This window comes from Galeopterus variegatus, unplaced genomic scaffold (assembly GCF_000696425.1).
Source record: "Galeopterus variegatus unplaced genomic scaffold, G_variegatus-3.0.2 Scaffold705, whole genome shotgun sequence".
In the NCBI taxonomy this organism is placed as follows: domain Eukaryota; kingdom Metazoa; phylum Chordata; class Mammalia; order Dermoptera; family Cynocephalidae; genus Galeopterus; species Galeopterus variegatus.
Genome location: NW_007726816.1, coordinates 607,824 through 629,955, shown reverse-complemented (window position 1 = coordinate 629,955; position 22,132 = coordinate 607,824). Strand labels below are relative to the sequence as shown.

General features: G+C 34.9%; 1 protein-coding gene across 1 annotated transcript in view; it reads left to right on the top strand.

Moving 5' to 3' along the window:
• TMTC2 (transmembrane and tetratricopeptide repeat containing 2) overlaps positions 1–22,132 on the top strand; it is a 390,547-nt gene that overhangs the window by 177,148 nt on the left and 191,267 nt on the right. Inside the window, exon 3 of the mRNA XM_008571569.1 lies at positions 11,030–11,858. Coding sequence (XP_008569791.1) covers positions 11,030–11,858 — 829 coding nt within the window. The remainder of the gene's footprint in view (positions 1–11,029; positions 11,859–22,132) is intronic.

Here is a 22,132-nt window from a genome sequence, read left to right as displayed (position 1 = left end):
ATTATAAAATTGGATTCTTTTCCATGTGAAAATTTTCTTTCAAATAATTATTTTGCCTCAGTTGTCCAATCAAGAAAACAAATGTTTAAAAATCAGTGTGGCATTTTGAGAATAAAGACAAATTCTGTGAGAGATATGTGTAAAGCTGCATTTTTATCTGTGAGTTACAGTTAATCATCCATTTGGTATTGAATTTACTCTTAATATTTAGCAGAAGGAATAATTATAGGGTCTGAGCATATTCTCATATAACATTAAACATTGAAATTATGCTCTTATTAATGGACATCTATGAGATATGTATGTACATTAAGTTTTATTTATGTATATAAAATCTTTTTCTTACTGGTGTCTTTCGTATTTTCATAGGAAAACTCCCATACTCATTAAATAGCTGTCTATTATGACATCTTTGAGAGAAGAAGGCTGTCTTAGCCTCCCCACTGAGTGAAGTCTCATTATAATTTGTCTCTTTGTTTCCAAAATGCTGGGCTCACATGCTTAACTCATTAATGAGACTGGAACGCATCTCATAATGGCTGGTTTGTCGCACTGAAGCCACACAGGGTTAAAAGAATGTTGCAGTTTAGTCGATTGGCGGAGGAAAAGCATTTGCAGTGCAGTTGCCCAGTTTAGGAGTTATTGACAGAGAAAAGTTCTTTTTCCAAATTCAATTAATTTTGAGCTCTTTTAATTCTATTTCTCCCCATTAGATATATTCTTAAAGTACAGGAAAAGGAGTGTAACAAAAACAAAAGTGTTCTGATAGTCAAAGAGAGGTGTCTTCTTTACTTTTGTTGACAACTTTTGTTTCTTGGTTCACAAAGGATATTTTCTTCAGATATTTTCTTGATAAAGGCTGGATTGTTTTGGGGCTAACCTGATTTGACCATAGCGCACTGCCTGGTGGGAAGTGTTAAACCTCTTATTTTAAGCTAAACAAGATTACTCTGAAGGCTGGCATTCAGGAGCTTGCTCTTAGTGCACTGGGTTAAGGGCTGTGGCACACCCCTCACAGTTCAACTAATTGAATTCTTTGGGTACTTCAGTTTCTGATAGTTACCTCTAGAAGAGGCTTGCCATAGATATGCAACACATTGCTAACTGCATGATTTCCCCATGTTAGCTTAATGAGAATGAATGGGTCACTATGCCAACCAAAACACCATAGCAATGGGTCTAGAAGCATCTTCCCCTCAATATTTGCTTCCTGTTTAGGGGTTTATACTATACTATAAATGCTATAGAGTGTCAGACAAAAACCAAATAGGATTTGAAATCAATGTCATCTAATACGATACATATAAGCAACTGTGGTTAGTTACCCTGAATTTTATCCTATTGTTCAGTCTTTTTTTTTTTTTTTTTTGACTAATCTGGAAGGCAGTTAAAATGTTAATAGGCATTAATGTTGGTGTGAATTTTCAATTGTTCAGTTTTCTTGGCTAGCGGCTTTCAGATATTGACTTATCAAAGCCCATCTTTTCAATTTCATTTAGTTTCTAAGAGCTTTTAGTCTAGTAACAACCATTTTTTAAGTAGTTTATCTTTTAGAGCAGTTTTAATTTTACAGAAAAATCCAGAAGATAAGAGTTGCAGTATACTTCACATCCAGTTCCCCATTATTAACATCTTACATTGTAAGTATAGTACATTTTATGCAATTAATCAGCCAGTGCTGTTACATTATTAGCTCGATTCCACAGACTGTTCATGTTTCTTTAGTTTTTTACCTAATGTCCTTTTTCTGTTCTAGGATGCTGTGTAGGATAGTACATGACATTTACTTGTCAGGTCTCCTTAGGCATTTGGTTGTAATAGTTTCTCAGACTTTGTTTTTGATGACCTGGACATTTTTGAGGACACCTAGTTAGGTATTTTGCAGAATGTCTCTTCATTGGAATTTGCCTGATTTTTTAAAAATTATTTTATTTTAATGGTTAGTCCGGGGTTATGGGTTTGAAGAAGAAAACAGATGTAAAGTGACATTTTCATCACATCATACCAAAGGAACATAATATCAATATGACTTATCACTATTAATGTTGACCTTGATCAATTGACAAAGATAGTGCTTTTCAGGTTTTTCTGCGGTAAAGTTACTCTCTCCCAACACCTCCCCACCCTTTTCATTCTGTACTCTTTGGAAGGAAGTCACTATGCACAGACCACACTTAAGGATGGGGAATTATGTTTCCCATCCGTGAGGGTGGAGTATGTACATAAATTATTTGGAATTTTTCTGCAAAAGAGATTTGTCTCATCTCTCATTTATTTATTGTATCATTTATTTCTCAGTATGGACTCATTTATTTTGTGCTTTGAGTTATAATTCAATGCTACTTTATTTTGCTGCTCAAATTGTTTTGGCTTTGGCCGTTGGGTGCTCTTTAAGTGGGTTCCTGTGTCCCTTTGACATTTGGACATCATTGTACTGTATGTGTGTTTTGAACACTTCTTCACTTTCTGGCACTGTAGGTTGCTCCATGCTCATCTTGTATGTTTCTTGCCCCAGTCCTAAAATCTGTCCATTTCTCTGAGGAGCCTTGGTTACTTTTATGGGAAAATGGTAATAGAAACCAAGATCAGGACACTAGGTGACAACCATTTAAGGAATAAATAAAACAATTTTCAAAGTAATATTAAGAAAAATCTTTTTCACATATGATTAAATGAAAGAATAGATGATCATATTAAGTTTCTTCTATTACCGTATATATAAGATTATGAGGCTAATAGTTGTGATTGTTATTGAAATAAACAAATCTGTTGTCCCTGGTGACCTTTTACTACCAAATTAATTCAAATATTTTTTATTTTAAACCTTGGTTAAATATCGTGTGTCGTTAAATCAGATACTTTAAATGTGCTTTGATAATCTTTGGATTTTCATATGACCATGGTCTCCCCTCTTGAAAACCTTGTTTAGTAAGCTATAATCTGGTCTTTAAAAAAAAAATCTAAATTTTCTTCATTGAATTTCAATCTATAATTTACTAAGTTGTTACCTGTTTACCTGGAGTTCTACTAATGCTTTCTGATGGATGTTTGAACTCAGGAAATATTATGGTATAATATAGAGTCAGCTTAAATAAAGAAAAATTCTTGTAATCCAAAACACTGAATGTCTTAACACACTGCTTTATGTTCCTTATTATTTTTTTATGTTCCTAAATTATTTTCTCACAAAGACTCGATAAGCCCCTCCATTGAACCTTTTTATGTCTTTCGATACACCAAAGATTAAAATTCTTTTATCTTGTCTGTCAGTTGGTGTGAAAAAAGTTTCTAATCTTGCATAGAAGGTAATTATTAATAAGGAAACTCATTTTTCTTTTAAGGGGAGATAGAACTACCCTGACAACTTGATTATGGCAAAACTTTGATTACTCACACAGATATGTTCTAGAAATAATTTTAAATTATACTTTTAGCCATGCATTCCTTCATGTCACATGTTCAGAAAATTATACTTTTATATTCATGTTTTCGGGTGAGTGTCCAATGAGAACTATTTTGGGAAGGAGAGGATCTAAGAGAAATCCTATATTATTGATATAAGGAAAGCTTATGACTTCAGTGATGAATAGTGGATACAAAATAGAGGATGATAGATTTTTGTTTTTTCTTGATAGCCTTTTCTCTGTCTTAAAACTTTTGGATACTGATTTTTATCTACTTTATTATTACAACTACTATCATTGCCAAGGGCTTAATTTGGAATTAAATGAGCCTTGTGCCTAAGTAATTCATTCTTATTAGTTTGCCAAAAAGTGAGTCTCATGATAGTTTTAATACTCTAAGGCAGAATGTTTACATTTTTTCATTGAGACTAAAATATTATTTTCCAGTTTCTTTTATTTCCCAGAATATCTGAGGTCAGAAGACAATATTGCAGCTGCCATCATCAGTGGCAGTTTTCCTTGAATAATAGAGAGGGGAGATGTTATAGTTGAATTTTCCTTCATTCTTGTTTTATTTCCATTGTCAAAGACTCCCACAGCAGAAAATAACTCACCACAGAGCTGCTATAAAGGCATTACCACTAATTAATATGGCAGAATCTTCTTATTAGTGTCTCTGTATTTCAGGTCATGTGTAGGGAAGATTTTGATGTTCATGATAAATTTCACTTTGCTTGTTATTTTCTTTAATTCCATTATTGTTTCAAATGTCTAGAGATAAAGTTGTAATCCATGAACATTACATTCTTGGCTGATTTCCATTCTATGATTTTTCTATCTCTAACAGTTCCAGAAATCCCTCTAAAATTTTGTAATTAGAAATTTTTTTTTGTTTTTTACATAAAATGGAGAGTAGAGCTGATTTCCCTTTTTATGTTAAAGAACTTTTAATCTCTAACAGTTCCAGAAATCCCTCTAAAATTTTGTAATTAGAAATTTTTTTTTGTTTTTTTACATAAAATGGAGAGTAGAGCTGATTTCCCTTTTTATGTTAAAGAACTTTTAAAAAGATGAAAAACCTATTTGAATTTAAGAAAATTAGATTTTCATAAAGCAGTTCTATATTATTTTATGAGCAAATAGGGGAATTAAATCGTGAGGAAACCCTGCCCATTCATTAACTGGCGTGACATATGTCTGGTATGAATATTTTTGGTAGGCATGCAATAATTGTCCCATTTCTAATTCTACTTTTACAATGAAGTTGTCATCAGGAAATTGTTCTTCAGAGTATATGCTATTGCTTTTATGTGTACTTTTCATGGAGAGAGAGAGAGACAGAAAATATGCTGACATAAATGTGAAAAGGCCAAGTTTCTGTGTGGGTGACAACCAGGTTGTTGAAAATGGTGCCTTGGAGTTGTGAGCAATATTGTTTATATGCCTTTGTGGGGATATTGGGAGTGAGTTTTTAGCATAACAGGATTTAAAAATGTGTGAGATAAAGATAGATAAAAATGGACTTTTAAAAGTTTGAGAGTCAGAGTAAATCACAATAATTGTATTTAGATTGTTGGGATATGGAAAAGTATTTTTTTAATGTTGAGAAACTTAATTATAAATTATAAGTGCATATAATAACTATAATAACATAGAAAAGTATAGGACTGAAGACATCAGATACCTATATGACCATAACCAGAATTTATATTTGTTAACATTATTTGTATATTTTTCAAAAATTTTTAAGCCAGTAAGTGTACGTTTAGGCATATCACATTGTCAAACCTTTTAGTTGTTTTTAAATACATTTTTTGGGACTGTGGATAAATAGGAACCATTCACAAATTCAAAGCCATCTTTGACTCTTATCCATGGACCCATCTGTCTTCCCGTTAGATCATCATTTCATGTTTGGTGTAAATATTTCTAGACTTGGAGGAACAAAAAAGGCCTTGCCTGTGTATATGTGCATTTGTGAAAAATATATGGTATTTTTTTCTGAATGGCCATTATGATTCTATATCATGCATATTTTGCAACTTGATTTTTCACTAGTCATGCTGTTACATGATTTGATTTGTCTTAATAGCTTTATAATATTTATGTTGATATATGTGTATGTAACATAAATATATCTCTCCTTATATATTATATATATGGTTTATTTATTTTATTTGCCATATGGATTAAGAGAATATGGGTATAACTTGATTTGTTTCTATATTACCCTATGGAAATTTAGTTATTTCCTTTCCTTTTTTTTTTTGCTTTCATAAACAGTTCTGCAGTAGATGTTCTTATGTTTATATCTAAGAAATTTTGTTAATATATGTAACTAAATAGTGATTACCCAACCATAGGTGATACATATGATTAATTTTACCATATATTTCCAAATTTTCTACAAAAATTGTACAATTTCTGTTTTCCCAGAAGTATGTGATTCCTCCTGTTTCAACACAATTTAAGTGATGTTTATATCCAATTCTCTTTAATTTTTTCACTTCAGTTTACTTAAAATATATTTTTAATTTTTTATGAACTAATGGATTGAATATCTTTTCAGATGTTTATTGTTGTCTTTTAATTTCTTGTCTATTTTTAATTTATATTTTCTATTGGGTTGTTTGCCTTTTATGATTCATATTTAAGAGGTTTTTCTTTATTTTAATTCTGGGAACAAATCCTTTCTTCTGTATATAACAAGACTTGAATATTTCATCCCTGAATTTTACTTATTATAAAGGTCTCAACTCCTTTATAGCCTGGCCTTTTGATACTCATTTATTATACAAAGAATTCAATTTGTCCCAGATCTTGGGAGAAAGCATTATTTATGTTTCTTTAGGGTTTGTTCATTTAGAATGAGGAAAATATGCTTTAAACATTTTGAAATGAAAACCAGAGTCCAACAGCATTTTTAATGTCAGTACTAAGAATTAAATTTGTACATATATGCGATTATTCTCAATCTTGGCTGCATTAGAATCATCTAGATTTATTCAGACTAGGGTACGGGTAATTTTAAAAGCTCGTGATTGATACTGATGGGCCTTCAGGCTTGAAAACTATCCTTGAAGACACTATGATTCTTCTCCCAAAGCATTTTGCTAGACAGAACAGAATATGTGAATCTCCAAGAGCACAAGGTCTCTCATCTTTCTTATGACAGGTGTATGTCCAGTGCATGGAACAGTGCCTGCCACATACAGCAGCCTTAATGATGTGCTGAATAAACTGATTGTGTTTTAGCTACCAAACTGTAGTGCTTTTCTAATGCTCCCTATCAAAGGTTGTACTCAGATCATGTTTAAATTTCCAACACTTTGGCCGGCCCGGTGGCGCACTGCTACAGTGCACCGCTTGGGAGTGCGGTGGCGACACGAAAAAAGACAAAAAGGAAAAAAAAAAAATTTCCAACACTTTGGCCGGCCCGGTGGCGCACTGCTACAGTGCACCGCTTGGGAGTGCGGTGGCGACACGAAAAAAGACAAAAAGGAAAAAAAAAAAATTTCCAACACTTTGGCCGGCCCGGTGGCGCACTGCTACAGTGCACCGCTTGGGAGTGCGGTGGCGCTCCCGCCGAGGGTTCGGATCCCACATACAGACCGGTTCCCGCTCACTGGCTGAGTGAGGTGCGGGTGCAACACCGAGGGTTGCGATCCCGTTGCCGGTCCCGGTCCGGTGCGGGCGTGACACTGAGGGTTGCGATCTGTTGCCGGACACGAAAAAAGACAAAAAGGAAAAAAAAAAAATTTCCAACACTTTGAGGTCTCATCTTCTTTGGACTTGGCTAGTGTTAACTTTCAAGTCTTTGGTAGCAGTTCATTGGAGCTTTCAGGCATTATAAGTTCATCTCAGAAATAACTGTTGGACCAGTTTTATACATGAGGCCAAGGACAAAGAAATGTTAAGGCTAATTATGTGGTTGCTTGGCTCCTAGTCATAGCTCGATATAAATCTGCTAATTTGATTTAATCCATAAATCAGAGCATAGGGACTGAATTACAAATTAAAACATTTTCCATACTTACTTTTCTTTCACCTTGTTTTTTAAGGTCTCTCCACAGGAACAGTGAATGGGATTAGAAGAGAGGTTTGATTTTATCAGAGTGTAGAACAAAATTCTACATTTTTACTAGTGATAATGTTCAACAAAATTCTATGAGAAAGCATTAAAGAGACTTGAAAGTTGCAATTTCAAATTTAGTCTGATACTAAAAAAGTGGTAGCAAATCACAAGGCCTTAGAAACTCTTCCACTTCAAACATTAACATCACCTTTACCTATTGGTTCAGTTTCCCTTTAAAAGAGTCACTTATATAGCCTTGCAGACCTCATAATTTAGTATTAGTGTGTGAGAGCGTCTCACTTCAGAACCTTAGTATCTTTTGATCTTAATTATTACATCAATTTTTTAAATGGGAGGCTGTATATGAAAATGTTTTAAAATACTATGTAAGTTAATGTTAGCATTTTTTATTTATGATTTTTTAATTCATGTCATTTTCTCAATGCTTAGACTTCTGTTATAATATTTACTATTGAATAGTTTTCATTACTCACATCTTTATTTTATAGTTCATTGTATTTAAGTATTCTTTCAGCATAATAAATACTATAATTTTACTGTCTTCAACCTCAGTGTTTTATTGTAGTAATTATTTAAAAAATTAAAGATACTTTTTATTAAAATTAATGAGTGAGTAAGGTAGTTTTGTTTTGTTATGATATTCCTATGTTTAGAAATAGAATTATGTTAGGGCTAACTGGAGTTTCATGACCAGCAGAGAAATCTGACCACATTTTTCTCCCCCATGTGGTTCTCTTGCCCTTTTGCTTTCTCTTGTGTGATTACAGCTGGTTTTGTAATGCTTTCTGTCTCCTACCCTCCTTCCTACTGTCTTGATCACACTTTAAAAGTAGGTTTTGGTACAAATACAGAATTCAGTTGTTTTTCAAGATCAGTTTTCTTTATCCATGATGTCTTTTTTCATTTATCTTTGCCAAATGGTATGTTTCTCCTTTGTAAGAGTACTCGATGATGAGGGTACTTCAAAAGGTTCATGAAAAAATAGAATTGAAAGATAATACAAATCTTTCCATGAACTATTTGAAGTACCCTCGTGTATGACTAATGAATCAAGCTATTACAACTTTGAGTATGGTTTTGTGTGTTTTCTAAAAATCAAGAAATTTTAGGACTTTTGCTCGGTAGAATTTCAAAAGAGCAATGGAATGGTTTGTAAAAGTTATTCTTAGATGATAATAAGGATTCGAAGTAAACATTTCATTTTGCCAGGACAGACCTGAAAGGTAAAGGTGGATGATGGTGCACACGTTACTCTCTGTACCATTAAAAATTCCGTACAACATTACCTGAATTAATCTTGAGTAAAAGTCTGGCATGGATATTTAAAAACACTGAGGCAGTTACTGTTGTGACCTTAGTATTACTGTGATCTGATACTAATGAATAATTCTACTTCTTATAATTGTCCATACTTTTCATTTAGTTGCTGTTTCTCATTTTCCTTATTGTGAATTTTTAACTTCTAACCACCTATTTCTTTACTTCATCTTTTACACTTAGAATTACCACTTTTTAGACTTAAAAGTATCCTGAAAAAAATTTTTTTTAAATATAAAAATGTACATATTACCAAAAAGTTGGGGAGAACCCTAAATGAATTACGAACTTTTTGTTTTGTAGAGATAAAAACTTCAAGAGTAAAATTCCATTAATAAGTTTACAATTTGGGGGCCGGCCCGGTGGCGCACTGGATAGTGCGCCGCTTGGGAAGCGCATTGGCGCTCCCGTCCGAGGGTTCGGATCCCACGTACAGACCGGTTCCCGCTCACTGGCTGAGCGAGGCGCGGGAGCAACACCGAGGCTTGCGATCCCGTTGCCGGTCCCCGGTCCGGTACGGGGGCAACACTGAGGGTTGCGAGCCGTTGCCGGACACGGAAAAAAGACAAAAAAAAAAAAAAAAAAAAAAAAAAAAATTTTACAATTTGGGAATAGCATACTCTGTGTTAAGAAGGGCAGTGTCATCTGTTTGGAGGAGATTCTTGTGGTATTCCAGGTGTTGCCATTTTGGACTAGAATGATAACAGAAGAAATGGAGAGAAATGGACCAATTTGGGATGTATTTTGAAGTGGAAGTGAGAGGACTCGGTAATAGATTAAATGTGGAGAGAAGGAAAGAGTCTGAAGAAGAAACTTGTTACATAGTATTACCGTGTTCGGAGATGGCAATGACTGGAAGAGGAACTGCTTTATTTAGTTTGGGAAGAGTATGAAGTCGGGATTTCTGTTTTGGGCATTTTGAGTTTGAGGTACCAAAGTGAATATACCCATTAAGCAATTGAGTTTAGACTGTGGAGGTGAAGGTGGAGTCATTAGCGTATGTTAATAATGTTCACAATCATGAGCTTTGAGGTAATGGAGAAGAGGGTCCATGAGCAGTGCTGTGGCTTCCAGCAGTCAAAGTTGGGGCGGATGAGAAGTCTGAGAAGAGTCCAGTGTGGCACTTGTATATGATACATAGAGACTGTTTAATAAAAGTTGCACATGCTTAAGATACATTGCTGTTTGCGAGTTGTTTTTTAGGCTAAATATTTGACATATGTTTTGTAAGGTTTCAAGCACCATTCTGAATGTCATTGAGCAAGACAGTTCTATACAATGCCAAAATGTTTATCATGAGAGATGGCATTACCACTGGGTCATTAAGGTTAGGATATGGTACCAATCATTCCCTCTCCACCTGCTGCCCCTTCATGACTTAGATTGTTAGGTGTCACTGATTTCTTGCTCAGGTTGAAGGAGTTTGCCAGAAAATTCTCATTAACAAGGATACCCTTTGACATTCCTCGTACAATTTTCTGTCTTTCTCTTGAAATAAGTTCATTATTAAAGTCATTTTATTTTTAAAAGTTGTCATCAACATGAAGAATTTTGGATTCATGAGGAATGTTATTAAATGTGGGATGTCACTGATGTCTGTGATAGCATGGTGTGGCAGATGAAAGCCTGGTATAGAAATTCTGCAAGGACATTCAAGACGATGAAATGCGGACTGGCATAGACATAGCTAAATGCTATTACTACCTTAGAGCTGAGCAGAGAATCCTGTCATACCCCATATTTCTTGACATGACTGTTCTTCATTTTACCCCAATATCTAAACTATAAAATAAGACAGTTATTAAGTGCCTACTATATCTTAGGCAGAGTGCTAAGTACTTTTATATTGTGGTCTCAGTTTGACCTGACACCACTTCTGAGAAGAAAATATATTGAACTCATTTTGTAGAGGTCGAGAAATTGAAGCTTTGGTTATTGGTATTTTAGAGAGGAAAAAGAAGAAAGATACTCCCCAAAAGTTACATACAAACTAGGACTCCGCAGTGTTTTTTTTTTTGTTTGTTTTTTGAGGTTAAAATTTTCCTAAACATGTTTAAAAGAAGGCGGAAATGATGTCATGTATTGGAGAAAAAAGGCTGTGTTTTTAACTGTCCATTTAAGTCTATTTCATCTCTAAATATTTAGTGAAATGTTTCCATGCTATATTGATAATGATCTTAATTCCCCCCTCCCCCTTTTTTTTTGGTTTCAGAGGAAGAACTTGTCTCTTTTCCTCAGCATTAGCTTGTTAACTTTCTGGGGGACCTCCCTTTTGGGTGCCCGGTTATACTGGATGGGAAACAAACCACCGAGCTTTTCCAACTCTGACAACCCAGCTGCCGACTCGGACAGCCTCCTGGCTCGCACGCTCACCTTCTCCTACTTGCCAACCAAGAACCTCTGGCTGCTGCTATGCCCGGACACCCTCAGTTTTGATTGGTCAATGGATGCTGTGCCTCTGCTCAAAACAATTTGTGACTGGAGAAACCTACACACTGTGGCCTTCTATACTGGACTCCTCCTCCTGGCCTACTACGGTTTGAAGAGCCCAAGCGTGGAACGAGTATGCAATGGGAAAGCTGTCACAAATGGCAGGCAGAATGCAAATGGACATAGCTGCCCTTCAGAGGTGGAGTACCGGAACTCAGAGATTAAACCCAGCTTTGCATCCAAAGTAGAAAATGGCATTAAAAATAATGCATCCCAGAGAACACAACTTCCTTCTACCGAGAACATTGTTGTTCTGTCTTTGTCTTTGTTAATAATACCGTTTGTTCCTGCCACGAACCTGTTTTTCTATGTCGGCTTTGTAATTGCAGAGCGAGTATTATATATTCCTAGTATGGGCTTCTGCCTCCTGATTACAGTGGGTGCCAGAGCCCTTTATGTCAAAGTCCAAAAGCGGTTTCTCAAGAGCTTGATTTTTTATGCTACAGCTACATTAATTGTTTTCTATGGACTCAAGACCGTGATCAGGAATGGAGACTGGCAGAATGAGGAAATGCTCTATAGGTCAGGGATAAAAGTAAACCCAGCTAAAGGTAATATTTTATTTATACTTTTACCTGGACAGTTTACACTTTCAGACTTTTTATATCTTTGCTTCTTAAAGCACAGTACTAAGAAAGAGGTCGTTTTATGCAATACCCATATCTTTCATTCTTCTTATTTTTTAAGGAGATTTGCAGTAAAACAAATTCTGAGATATAGCCAGCATTCCAGACTTGGAATAGAGAGATATTTTTCTGTGTTCCTGACTATGCATATCCAGAAGAATTAGAACTCCTGTTGTGTAAAAAATATTGACTATCCTAAGAATTTAGAAAAATGCTTGGTTTCTGAATTTAAAAATACTGATATGGACATCTCTTTCATCATGTGATGAAAGTCAGGTTATCCCACTTAAGTGTACTTTAGCTCTTCTGTTTTCCAAGCATCACCTGAGGAAATACCCCAAGACTTACATTGACATCTTTAAAAGATTTGGAGGTAAGGCTACCTCTGAATCTTGGAATCCTGTCTCTTGATATCAGTGTGTACACATGTAGATGTGAGTCACCCTTAGCCTTCAGAAGCTAGGTAATCTGGGTGTTGCCAAGCAGTTAGCATGTTCTTATTTAAGAGTTTAAGTCACTTAGGAAAAAAAAAAAAAACACGATTCACTGTACAGTGAGGAGATTGATTATACCTTTCGTTATTGCTTTTAATTTAGAAATTATTTTAGCAAGTCTCAGAATTGATAGCCAAAATAGAAAGTTATTTTCTTTAAAGCAAAGGCAATTCAGTATGATGAAAGGTAGAAAATGAATAAAAATAAGTGTACATATTTAGTGCAGAAATATAGCATAGTAAGTAATGCCAAATAGTGTTCTTCATAAGACTTTTGTTAGTTATTCATCTTTTAAATTAAGGCTGCTCATATAGCATTTGAACTGGGCTTTTTCTACTGTTTCCAACACAATTGTGTACCAGGATTCAAATACTGAAGGTGTGAAACTGTTCCAAATATGTAAAAATGTCCTACTGATATATATCAGGATATATATCCAAATATCTAGATATTCCAGAAGCAACTTTGGCATCCTTGTCTGATAAGCACAAATTAAAGTCAAGGGTTCAGTGAACAACTGCACATTTCTTTAAGCCAAGGAACTAATTGTTGGTGCTTATGATGCTTAATAGATAGCATGGATTTTAATGGGAAATAGAAGTGTTAAAGTTGAGCTATTGCATGGCATATAATTCCACAATTCTCTCTGAACAATCATTACTTTGTGGCTTTTATAGGTAGTGAGGACTGCACAGTTTATTGAATGCCTGAACTCAAATCTTGTTCTAAAAGTTGTTGCAATTCCTGCAGAATGCTTTTTCACCCAGCTTTTGCTCACTGGTAGATATAAGTATATAGAGCAAAGCTATATTGCGAATTTATTTTCCTGCTGTTTAAAACGGATACGTGGTAAGGAATTAAAACAAAATCCCCCAGCATGTTATTTGCATCACAGTGTTGTTCTGGAGGTTTATTATATTTATCAGTTAAGTTTCAGGCTAAGCTTCTATGACAAAGAGCCAAGATAACAGTGGCTTAAATAAGATAGAAACTTCATTCTTCTATGGAACAATCTAAGTATGTACAGCACAGAGCTGATAAGATGGCGCCATGGGTTTTGAGGATCCGTACTCCTTCTCTTTTGTTCCCTTGCCATCTCAGTGGTGTCACCCTGTCCATATGGTCCAAGATGGCTCATTGTCACATCAGCACTTCAGCTGACAGGAAGAAGGGGAGAAAGGGCAAATGGTGGGTGTGCCCATTCTCTCTAAGAGCATATCACAGAAATTGCACACACCATGTTTGCTTACAGACCATTGGCCACACCTAGCTGGGAAAGGCTGGGAAATGTTATCTGTATTATGGGAAGCCAAGTACTCAGCCAAGTTTTATTACTCTGTAAGAAGGGGGAAGGCATACTTATGCACAGGATGTAAGTAGCAGTCTCTGTCCCAGAGAAGATGAAAGCATTTTATGAACTCTTAAATATTTTCCAGCATTCACAATTATTGCTGACAGGCGTGATTCTGAATAAGCTATTTTGGTGACATGGTTAAAATGTTTGGTCTCTTCTTCATTCATCCATTCACTCAGTAAAACAATTATTAACCATTTCCGTGGTATCCAACTTATTTCCATGTCTCCTTCCTAATGCTCAGGAAGTGATATAGTATTTAGGCACTCCAAAATATTATTAAACGAATGCACAACTGAACAGTGTTAAGGCCATTGAGCCATCAAAAATTGAATTCCTGAAACTCACTGCCACAGCAGTGCCCCAGCCACTGCTGTAGTTGAAGTCTTTACCATCTCAGTTGATGGCATCTCAATTCCAACAGCTCTGGCCGACAACCTTGGAATCATCCATGTCTCCTCTTTTCCTCTCATACCCACATCCATTCCATCAACAAATCGTCTTACTTTGTCTTCAAAAATACATCCAGAGCTAGACCACTTTTTAGTACCTCCACTGCTACCACATGGCCCAAGACGCCATCATTGTTCCTCTGGAATATTATTAAAAGACTGATCTTCCAGTCTCTATTTTCTTGCCTTTTAGCATGTCTTGTAATTTTTTTTGTTTCAAGTCAGACATGATATATTGAGTAATAAGAACGAGGTAAATAGGCTTTTTTTTTTTTTTTTAAAGATGACCGGTAAGGGGATCTTAACCCTTGACTTGGTGTTGTGGGTAAATAGGCTTTAATGGAAGGTTTTATGTTTTATGTTAACCTGACTTGGTGTCAGACTGTATTTAATCTTTGCTATAGTCATAGGTGACAGAAGTGTCAAATTCCTCTGATGTCCCTTCTGTTGTCTTTGGGCTTCCCTAGGGACCCAGGGTTTGTTTTGCATCTTTTTCAGCCTTAATCCACTACTACTATACCAGAGCCCTGTTGCTGTGGTGGTATGTTGTGGGGGAAGGAAAATGTTCTATTATCTTACTATTAAATCTCATCTTCTCTGGGCTGTGACCTTCACAAATATTTCTTAGCATTCCCTGTGTCCCACTTCAGTGGAGATAGGAAGGCTAGAGGGGGCTGCAGTGGGAGGAATATCCTTCCCCCACAACTCTGGGACTAGGCTTTGGTATGGTATTTCTCCTGGAGAGTAGGCTTTTGGTATGGAGGATGCGCTGGCTATACCTCATAAGGTTTATTCTTCTTTTCTCCTCTGCCAAAGCCAGGAGAGCATATTCCTTGGCTTTTCTCAGTGAAAATCTGCTGAGGTCCCTGGACACAAAACCCAGAAAAGTGTGGGGGTCCCTTAAGAAGGCGGCCCCTAGGAGTTTCTCACTCTCAGTCTGTCAGTATTCAGCCTCCAGCAACTACTCAAAATTACCAGTTCATTGTTCCTAACAGTTTCTGCCTCCAGCAACTTCTGCTTCAGGTAAGCTTACTTCTGTGATTCTCGGGATTTGTGACTCTTCTGTCTCTCCAGACTTCAGGGTGGTGGTTAGCCCTGCCACCTCAGTTCACTCATGGTTTCAAGACAAGATTTTCCATTTATTTAGCTTTTTCTTGTTGTATGGGAATGATGACTTCCAAGTTCTTTAATGTTGAACCCCTCCTTCCATTTTTACATCCCTCCTGTCCACACTTAACCAGTACCACTAGTGATCATTTTGACACACAAGTCAGAGGGTGGCATTCCAGTGCCCTCAGTCTTCCACTGGCTCCCCATTTTTCTCAAAGCATGCAGTCACAGACAATACCCTATAATTCCCCAGCCTTTCCTTTCTTTGTTCCACTCCACTCCTGGGGGCCCCTGTCATGTGCCTTCTGTCTTTGATGTGCCAGGTAAGCTCCTGCAGCAGAGATTTTGCCCTGGTCCTTGCTTTTTCCTGGATTGTGTTTCCCTGGGTATTCTCACTGTAGTCTCCCTCACCTCCTTTAGGTCTCTAGTCAAAAGTTGCGTTATCAGTAAGGTGCTTTGTGCAAAATGGGCTCCCCTGTCAAAAACCACAGCTACTCCTCTGCTTCTGCCTTATCCAGCATTCTCCGATCCTCTTTCATGCTTCGTTTTTCTCATAGCACTTATCACCATTTGACATACTGTATTTTCTATATTTACATGCTTATTGTCTGGATGCATTGTCAGCATATGCTAGAATGTATGATGCAAAGAAAGGATTTTTGCATTTTTAAAATAGCATACATGTAGCAATGAGGAAACTGGTAGAGTGAAGGGATTCAGTAATGGATACATTGAATAACGAATGTTACAGTCATAGGCCTTCTCCTTAAGGAGTTCATAATCTCTTTAGAGATAGAATGTACATGCATGAAATAAGGCAAAAGTATGAAATATTATGCTGTTGGTCTACCAGGTACTGAGGAGTGCTTCATAATATGCGGGATAGAATTGGGAGTAGAGTTAGTTTCAGATACTGTGACTGCTGTCTGTGACATATGCTTGCATTTTGATACAAGATAAACTCTTTCAATCCAGGTTCCTTATTTTTTCTGTTTATAACAAGCTAATAATAATTCTGGCTACAGTTACTTCCTTAGCAATTATGAGACTGGCAATATTCTTTCTTAGGCAGATTTTTCTTAGTCTATTATGTTGTTCAAGCTTAGCAAAAGATTAGAAATTCTTTAAAGCCAGTGTTCTGTAAGGCTTTCTGAGATTACAGATTGAGTTAGGTTCTTTCCTGCCTTTGAAAGCCTTTGCAAATTTTGGAGTACTTCAGTCTAACATGTACTTTAACAGAATGTGATTTAAGCCTTATGAAGCATTATGCATTAAAACTGCTGCCTTCAGTAATGGGTTCTGTCGACAGCTGCCAGTCATTAACTGATTGGATGCAAATGATGATGAGTAAAGCCTGTCATAGTGACTGCTGCTAATTTATGGTTTAAATCTGGAGACTGGAGAAATGACAGCTGACTTGGACTATGTAAACCATAAGCCTGTTTCACTATGTGGTTGATAATGTCAGGAAAATACTAGACATAGTTGATTACTATAGTTTGCTGATTTCACAATGATTCTTTGCATTTTTGTGCTTAGAAAAGAAATTTTGTCTGACTGTCTTAATAAACAAGCTATGTTATGTTTGAAAAAAATTTTCTGCTTTAAACAACAAATTTTATAATCTGTATTGATTAGTATATGCTTGAAGAAAGCATTTTTAAATTCATTACAAAGCAGACAAATCTATGATCATCCTTCTTGTCGGACTCTGTCCTAAACTAAATCTAAATCCCTATGTTTCTTTAGCTCTCTGTAGAATTTGGCACCACCGTTCCCTGCTACTATGGCTTTCAGAGCACTACACAATTTTGTCTTTCTCTCATTTCCCACGGCTCTCTTCTGTGGTTTTGCTTCTCTCTAAATTGATGCATTATTCAAGGCTTGTTCAAAACCTGCCTTTATTTTCCCTTCACTATAGTATCTGGAACATTGGTATATAGTAAAGGGTCAATAAATACATCATTGAATTTCTAAGTTATGTTCCCAATGACCTCATATCTATGAGGAACTTTTTCACTTGGGTGATCTGCCAGCATCTCAAACTCATCACCTTTCTTCCCTAAAACCAACTACTTGCAGACTTCCTTATTAATTATGCTCATAGTCACAGACTAATAAAATTACTATACATAAACAGATCAGTGAGCACATGAACATAAAAAAAGAATGATATCCTATATGGCAGTTTATCTGTTATGGTAAAAGGCATTTAAAGCTTTTTAAGTTATATAGATTAAAAATCCAATTAGTTCTGAGAATGGTTGGTATATTAACTCTATAAATTTGCTTTAAAGAACATGCAAGTATGATTTTTAATTGTTTGAAAGCAGTTTCTTAGTTAGGAATTAAGCAGGGTTAATCTGAGGAAAATTTAACAAGCTAAAGTTTGTTTTTAATGCCTGTTTCTCATGTAAATATGTGAAGCGATAGAAATAAAAGGTATGTATAAACTAACACACATATTTTAAACTCTCAAGGTGATTACGCAAGCATTCTATATTCACTCCCCCACCTGGTGCAGATACAAATATTACCTGTTTAGATACAGAAAAACGGACAAAATTGTTGTTTCATTTCTGTAATGTTTGGCCGTTTTTCTTCCTTTCTGGAATAGTGTAAAACTGATAATTCTATTTCAATTTCACATGGCTTCAAATTTCAAGAAACAAGTATGGTGGAGGAATATTATTTTATTAAGGAAGCAACTCAAAGTTTAAGTGAAATCTCAACCTGTAAGCCATGCAAAATTGACAAATTTATTGTGGATTTTATGGTCTAAACTTTTATTCACCTCTAATTGAGTTTCTCTTTGACTTTGGTGAGCTGTACTTAACCAGCTAGCTTTGAAATTGTGTAATAAATTCCATTATATTTCTTCAATAATTTGCCATGGTACTTCTAAGATAAGATGAGAATTTTTCAAGAGACAGATTTTTTTTTAGAAAACATAATATTGACCAGTTAAGACAGGAAGGGAAAATACTGTAAGATTTTTGTTAAGACTTACTGTCCTGAGTTAAAAAAAGCTGTAAAACACAGATTTTCATTTTTAATAGAAAGACATGGTGGGAGAAAACTAGCTTAAAGCATCGGTAAGGGCTTGTTGAGAGCAGGAAATTAAATCAGGCTTCTATATGGTAAATAAATTGTATTTTGTCTTCTCAGTCCATCTTTTCTCTATTGAATAGAAAAAGGAAATATAAAATAATGGAGCTGTCAAGAAAAAATGAAAATGTCTCGTTGGCTGAACCAGATTAAAATATCTTAAAAAAGCAAATTTGCCAAATTGTTAAGGACCTTTTAAAGTACTTGATTCTTGAAGAAATCAAATATGGTCATTTTTCAGTTGGGATGGAGTAGTTGTGGAAGTTCAAATGCATGTGGTTTCCCTGACTTTAGGAATGAAATGGCTCGTACATTTTTTATTCATGTTGTCCCAGCCCTAATGACTGCAAGTACAGTTTTGGGGGTGGGGGATAGGGGGTGTGGGGGGGAAATACTAGACTACAACAGACTCCATGCAGATGGTCCTATGGTGTTTTATAGATGAAGCAGGTGACATACTGCTGAGTCTAAGTCATTGAGCTTATCCAGCAAAACTTTGAGGATCTTAATGGGCATTCAAAAACGTTTAAACCTGAAATTAGTGTTGTCTTTGATTATACTTATCGAGGATTATATTGCAAAGGAATTGAGACTAGCATATGATTAACAGAAGAATGAAGTTAAATTTTTCTGATTTTATTATTTTGTGTTTCTTAGTGCTCTAACATTTCTTTGCTTTTATTAAGTGTATGTGAAATATCTCATTCATAGAAAAATATGTAGGTATGCACACACATCATTGTATAGTTTAAAGAATACTACTAAAATTGCCATTTCACAGCTTAAGAGTATTACCAGTAACTTTGAAGATTTCTCTCTATACCTCTCCTTTTTTTCAGTTTTGTTTCTTTCAATTCATTTATTTTCTTTTCATTATCTTACGTGCTAGATCCTCTATCACAGTTTTAAATAGACAATGACAGCAGTTTTTTGGTTTCTTATTTTTGTTTAAAAATGTTTGATATTTCACTGTTATGTGCATTGTATAGTTTATCAGTAGAGTTGTCTTATTTCTAGCTGAAGAATTTTTTTCTACGAAGTAATATTGATGATGATACTCAGTCTGTTACTTTGAATTATATTAATAGATTTTCTAATACTGAGCCTATTTTGAACTCCTGGAATAAACTCAGGAATTGGTTATAATGTATTATCATTTCTATATTCTTTTGAAGTTGTGTTTCACCTGTGTACCTTAATGATTGGCAGTTCCTCTCTTCTGGTATCATATTCTAGTTTTAAAATCAATTGATCTTAATTTTATAGAATCAGTTTGGGAGCACTAGCTCTTTTTGTTCCCTGGAAGATTTTGTATAAAATTAGAATTATCATTTTGTTTTTTAGTAGGTAGAATTTACCTGTAAAACAAGCTGGGCTCAATCAAGTTTTATTTTTGGATTTTTTTATATTGATTTTTTTTTATATACTTTTGGAAATAATCAGATTTACTTATTTGGTTTTAGCAGCTTTTTTTTTTTTTTTTTCCTGGATTTTGTTCAATTTAACTAGGGTTTCAAAGCTATCCACAATATTCTTGTCATATCTTTTTTGAAGTACCTGCTACAACTATAGTTTAAAACTTATTTTTACTTTGGGTAACATATGTAGTATTGTCCCAAAGTTTGTGTGAAGGTGTGTTAAATGTATGGAATTCCAGGGAATTTTTTTTTTTTCAGGGGGCAAGAGTTCATGTGGCTTTTACAATGTGAACCCCCCACATTGAAGCCTAATGAAGCCCAATCCCTGGTTTATCATAGTTTGACAGATAAATGCAAGTGAATGCTATCTTCAAAGCTTGTTTACCTTTCTGGATTCCTGCTTTCGTGCAGTCTCTGGACTTTAGGATTACCCTTACTTTTCTATCAATTAATACATTCATTCAAACTGTTTTTATTTTTATCTAGCATTTTAATGGGTTCTGTATAAGGAAGGATTTTCTGGACATTGAGTTTCATCACACTACCAGTAAAAACAACCTAAGAAATATCTTGAGATCTGGCCTCTATTAAGGAATGATTTGCTATGTTAGAAGTTATAATTGAGAATAGTTTTATTTGCTTAAGATTATAGCTGCCATTTTTGAAATTTTTAATTCTCTTTCAGCAAAAGAAAAGTAAGCTGTTAATGTAGGCTAAAAAGTATGTAAGAGCACTATCATGTGTAAAGTCAAATTACAGATATTGACCCTTATAAAGGCCAGAAAGGAAACATGTTCATTTCTTGCTGAAATATACTTAGTGATAATGTCACAGAGCAAGTTTTTGAGTAGTCAAACACAACGTGTTTTTAGTTTTAACCTTATGCACATGTGCCTATTACTTGATTTAAAAGAAAATTCCAGATACGTCTTAAGGCATTATGGGAAAATCTGAGATGTACAAACCATATAATTATTGAAAAAGGGTTGGATGTAGAGGAATGTTTTTGTATAACTTTATGAGAAGGTGACTGAAAGAAATTATGAGCCTTATTTTTATTTTTATGCTTCTGGGTGTTAAATTAGAAATCTCATTTTTAGCTTTGATTATTAGTGCTAAATTTACTTGTAATTTTTAAAATATGAACATTACCATCCGAGAGGATCGAGCAGGGATATACATATTATGTGCTTACTAAAAATGAAATAATGATCAAATATTTTAAAGGTTTTTATTTTTTTAAATCATAATACAGTTTTCCAAATAAGAAACCATACTCAGATTTTATTAAATAAGAAAGAGAAACAGATTTTTTAAAAAAATCTTTCTGCTGGCAGAATTATATTGAAAGCTTCATTGTGTCTTGTATTTAAGGATTCTAATTCCCAATACGGTATAATAGCTGCCACTGTGAACATTCATTCAGTCATCTTAAACAACATAATTGAGTTCCTTTGAGCAAAACATCATAGGATATTATATTATAATATCAACATCAATATCTTCTTTGGAAGCATTCTAGGCATACATTTTAATTATGAAAAATTTCTCTCTAGATATTTTAAGCACAGAAAGAAGGAACTGGGTTAAATATGCAATACATCAGCTGAGAGTCAAGTTTTGATAGGAACAGACAACTGAGGTATCAACACACAACATTCTCTTAAGATACTTGGAATAGGAGAGGAAACTTATAGTCATAATGTTTGAAGCTCTGTGTATTGGAATTTGGAGTTTGTATAATAATTGTGCTAAGATTTTTTTCTGCTCTTCTTCCCTTCTCCTTCCTTGGGGTAAGAGAGTGAATTTCTCAAACTTGTGTATCATGAGATCACCAGTAAAGACCACCAGTAAAGACCACAAGGTCCAATATATTTTAAGATATTTTGTTTTACTTTGATTCAGTCTCTTTGAGCTTTGCCAGTAAGCATTTGTGGTTTGTGATACTGGTTTTGAATACATCATATCTCTACCTCCTCTGTTTCTTGAGTAATTTGAATGTTTTCCAAGGGTGGCTTCAAGTCATGTTCACTCGAGTGGTTAAGAATTAATGGTATTGTCCATATTCATGGAAGTCTTAAAAATAATTTTAAAGTAGAAATGAGATCCAGGGCTTGTGTAATGAAAACATTAGCATATTCATTATTGATATTATACAAAACTCTGTATTCTGCATTTTCCATATCTCTAATCACAGTGATATATTTAAAATTAAGTTTGCTCTTTAAATTCTATTTGGAAGCAACAATACGGGATTTAAAAA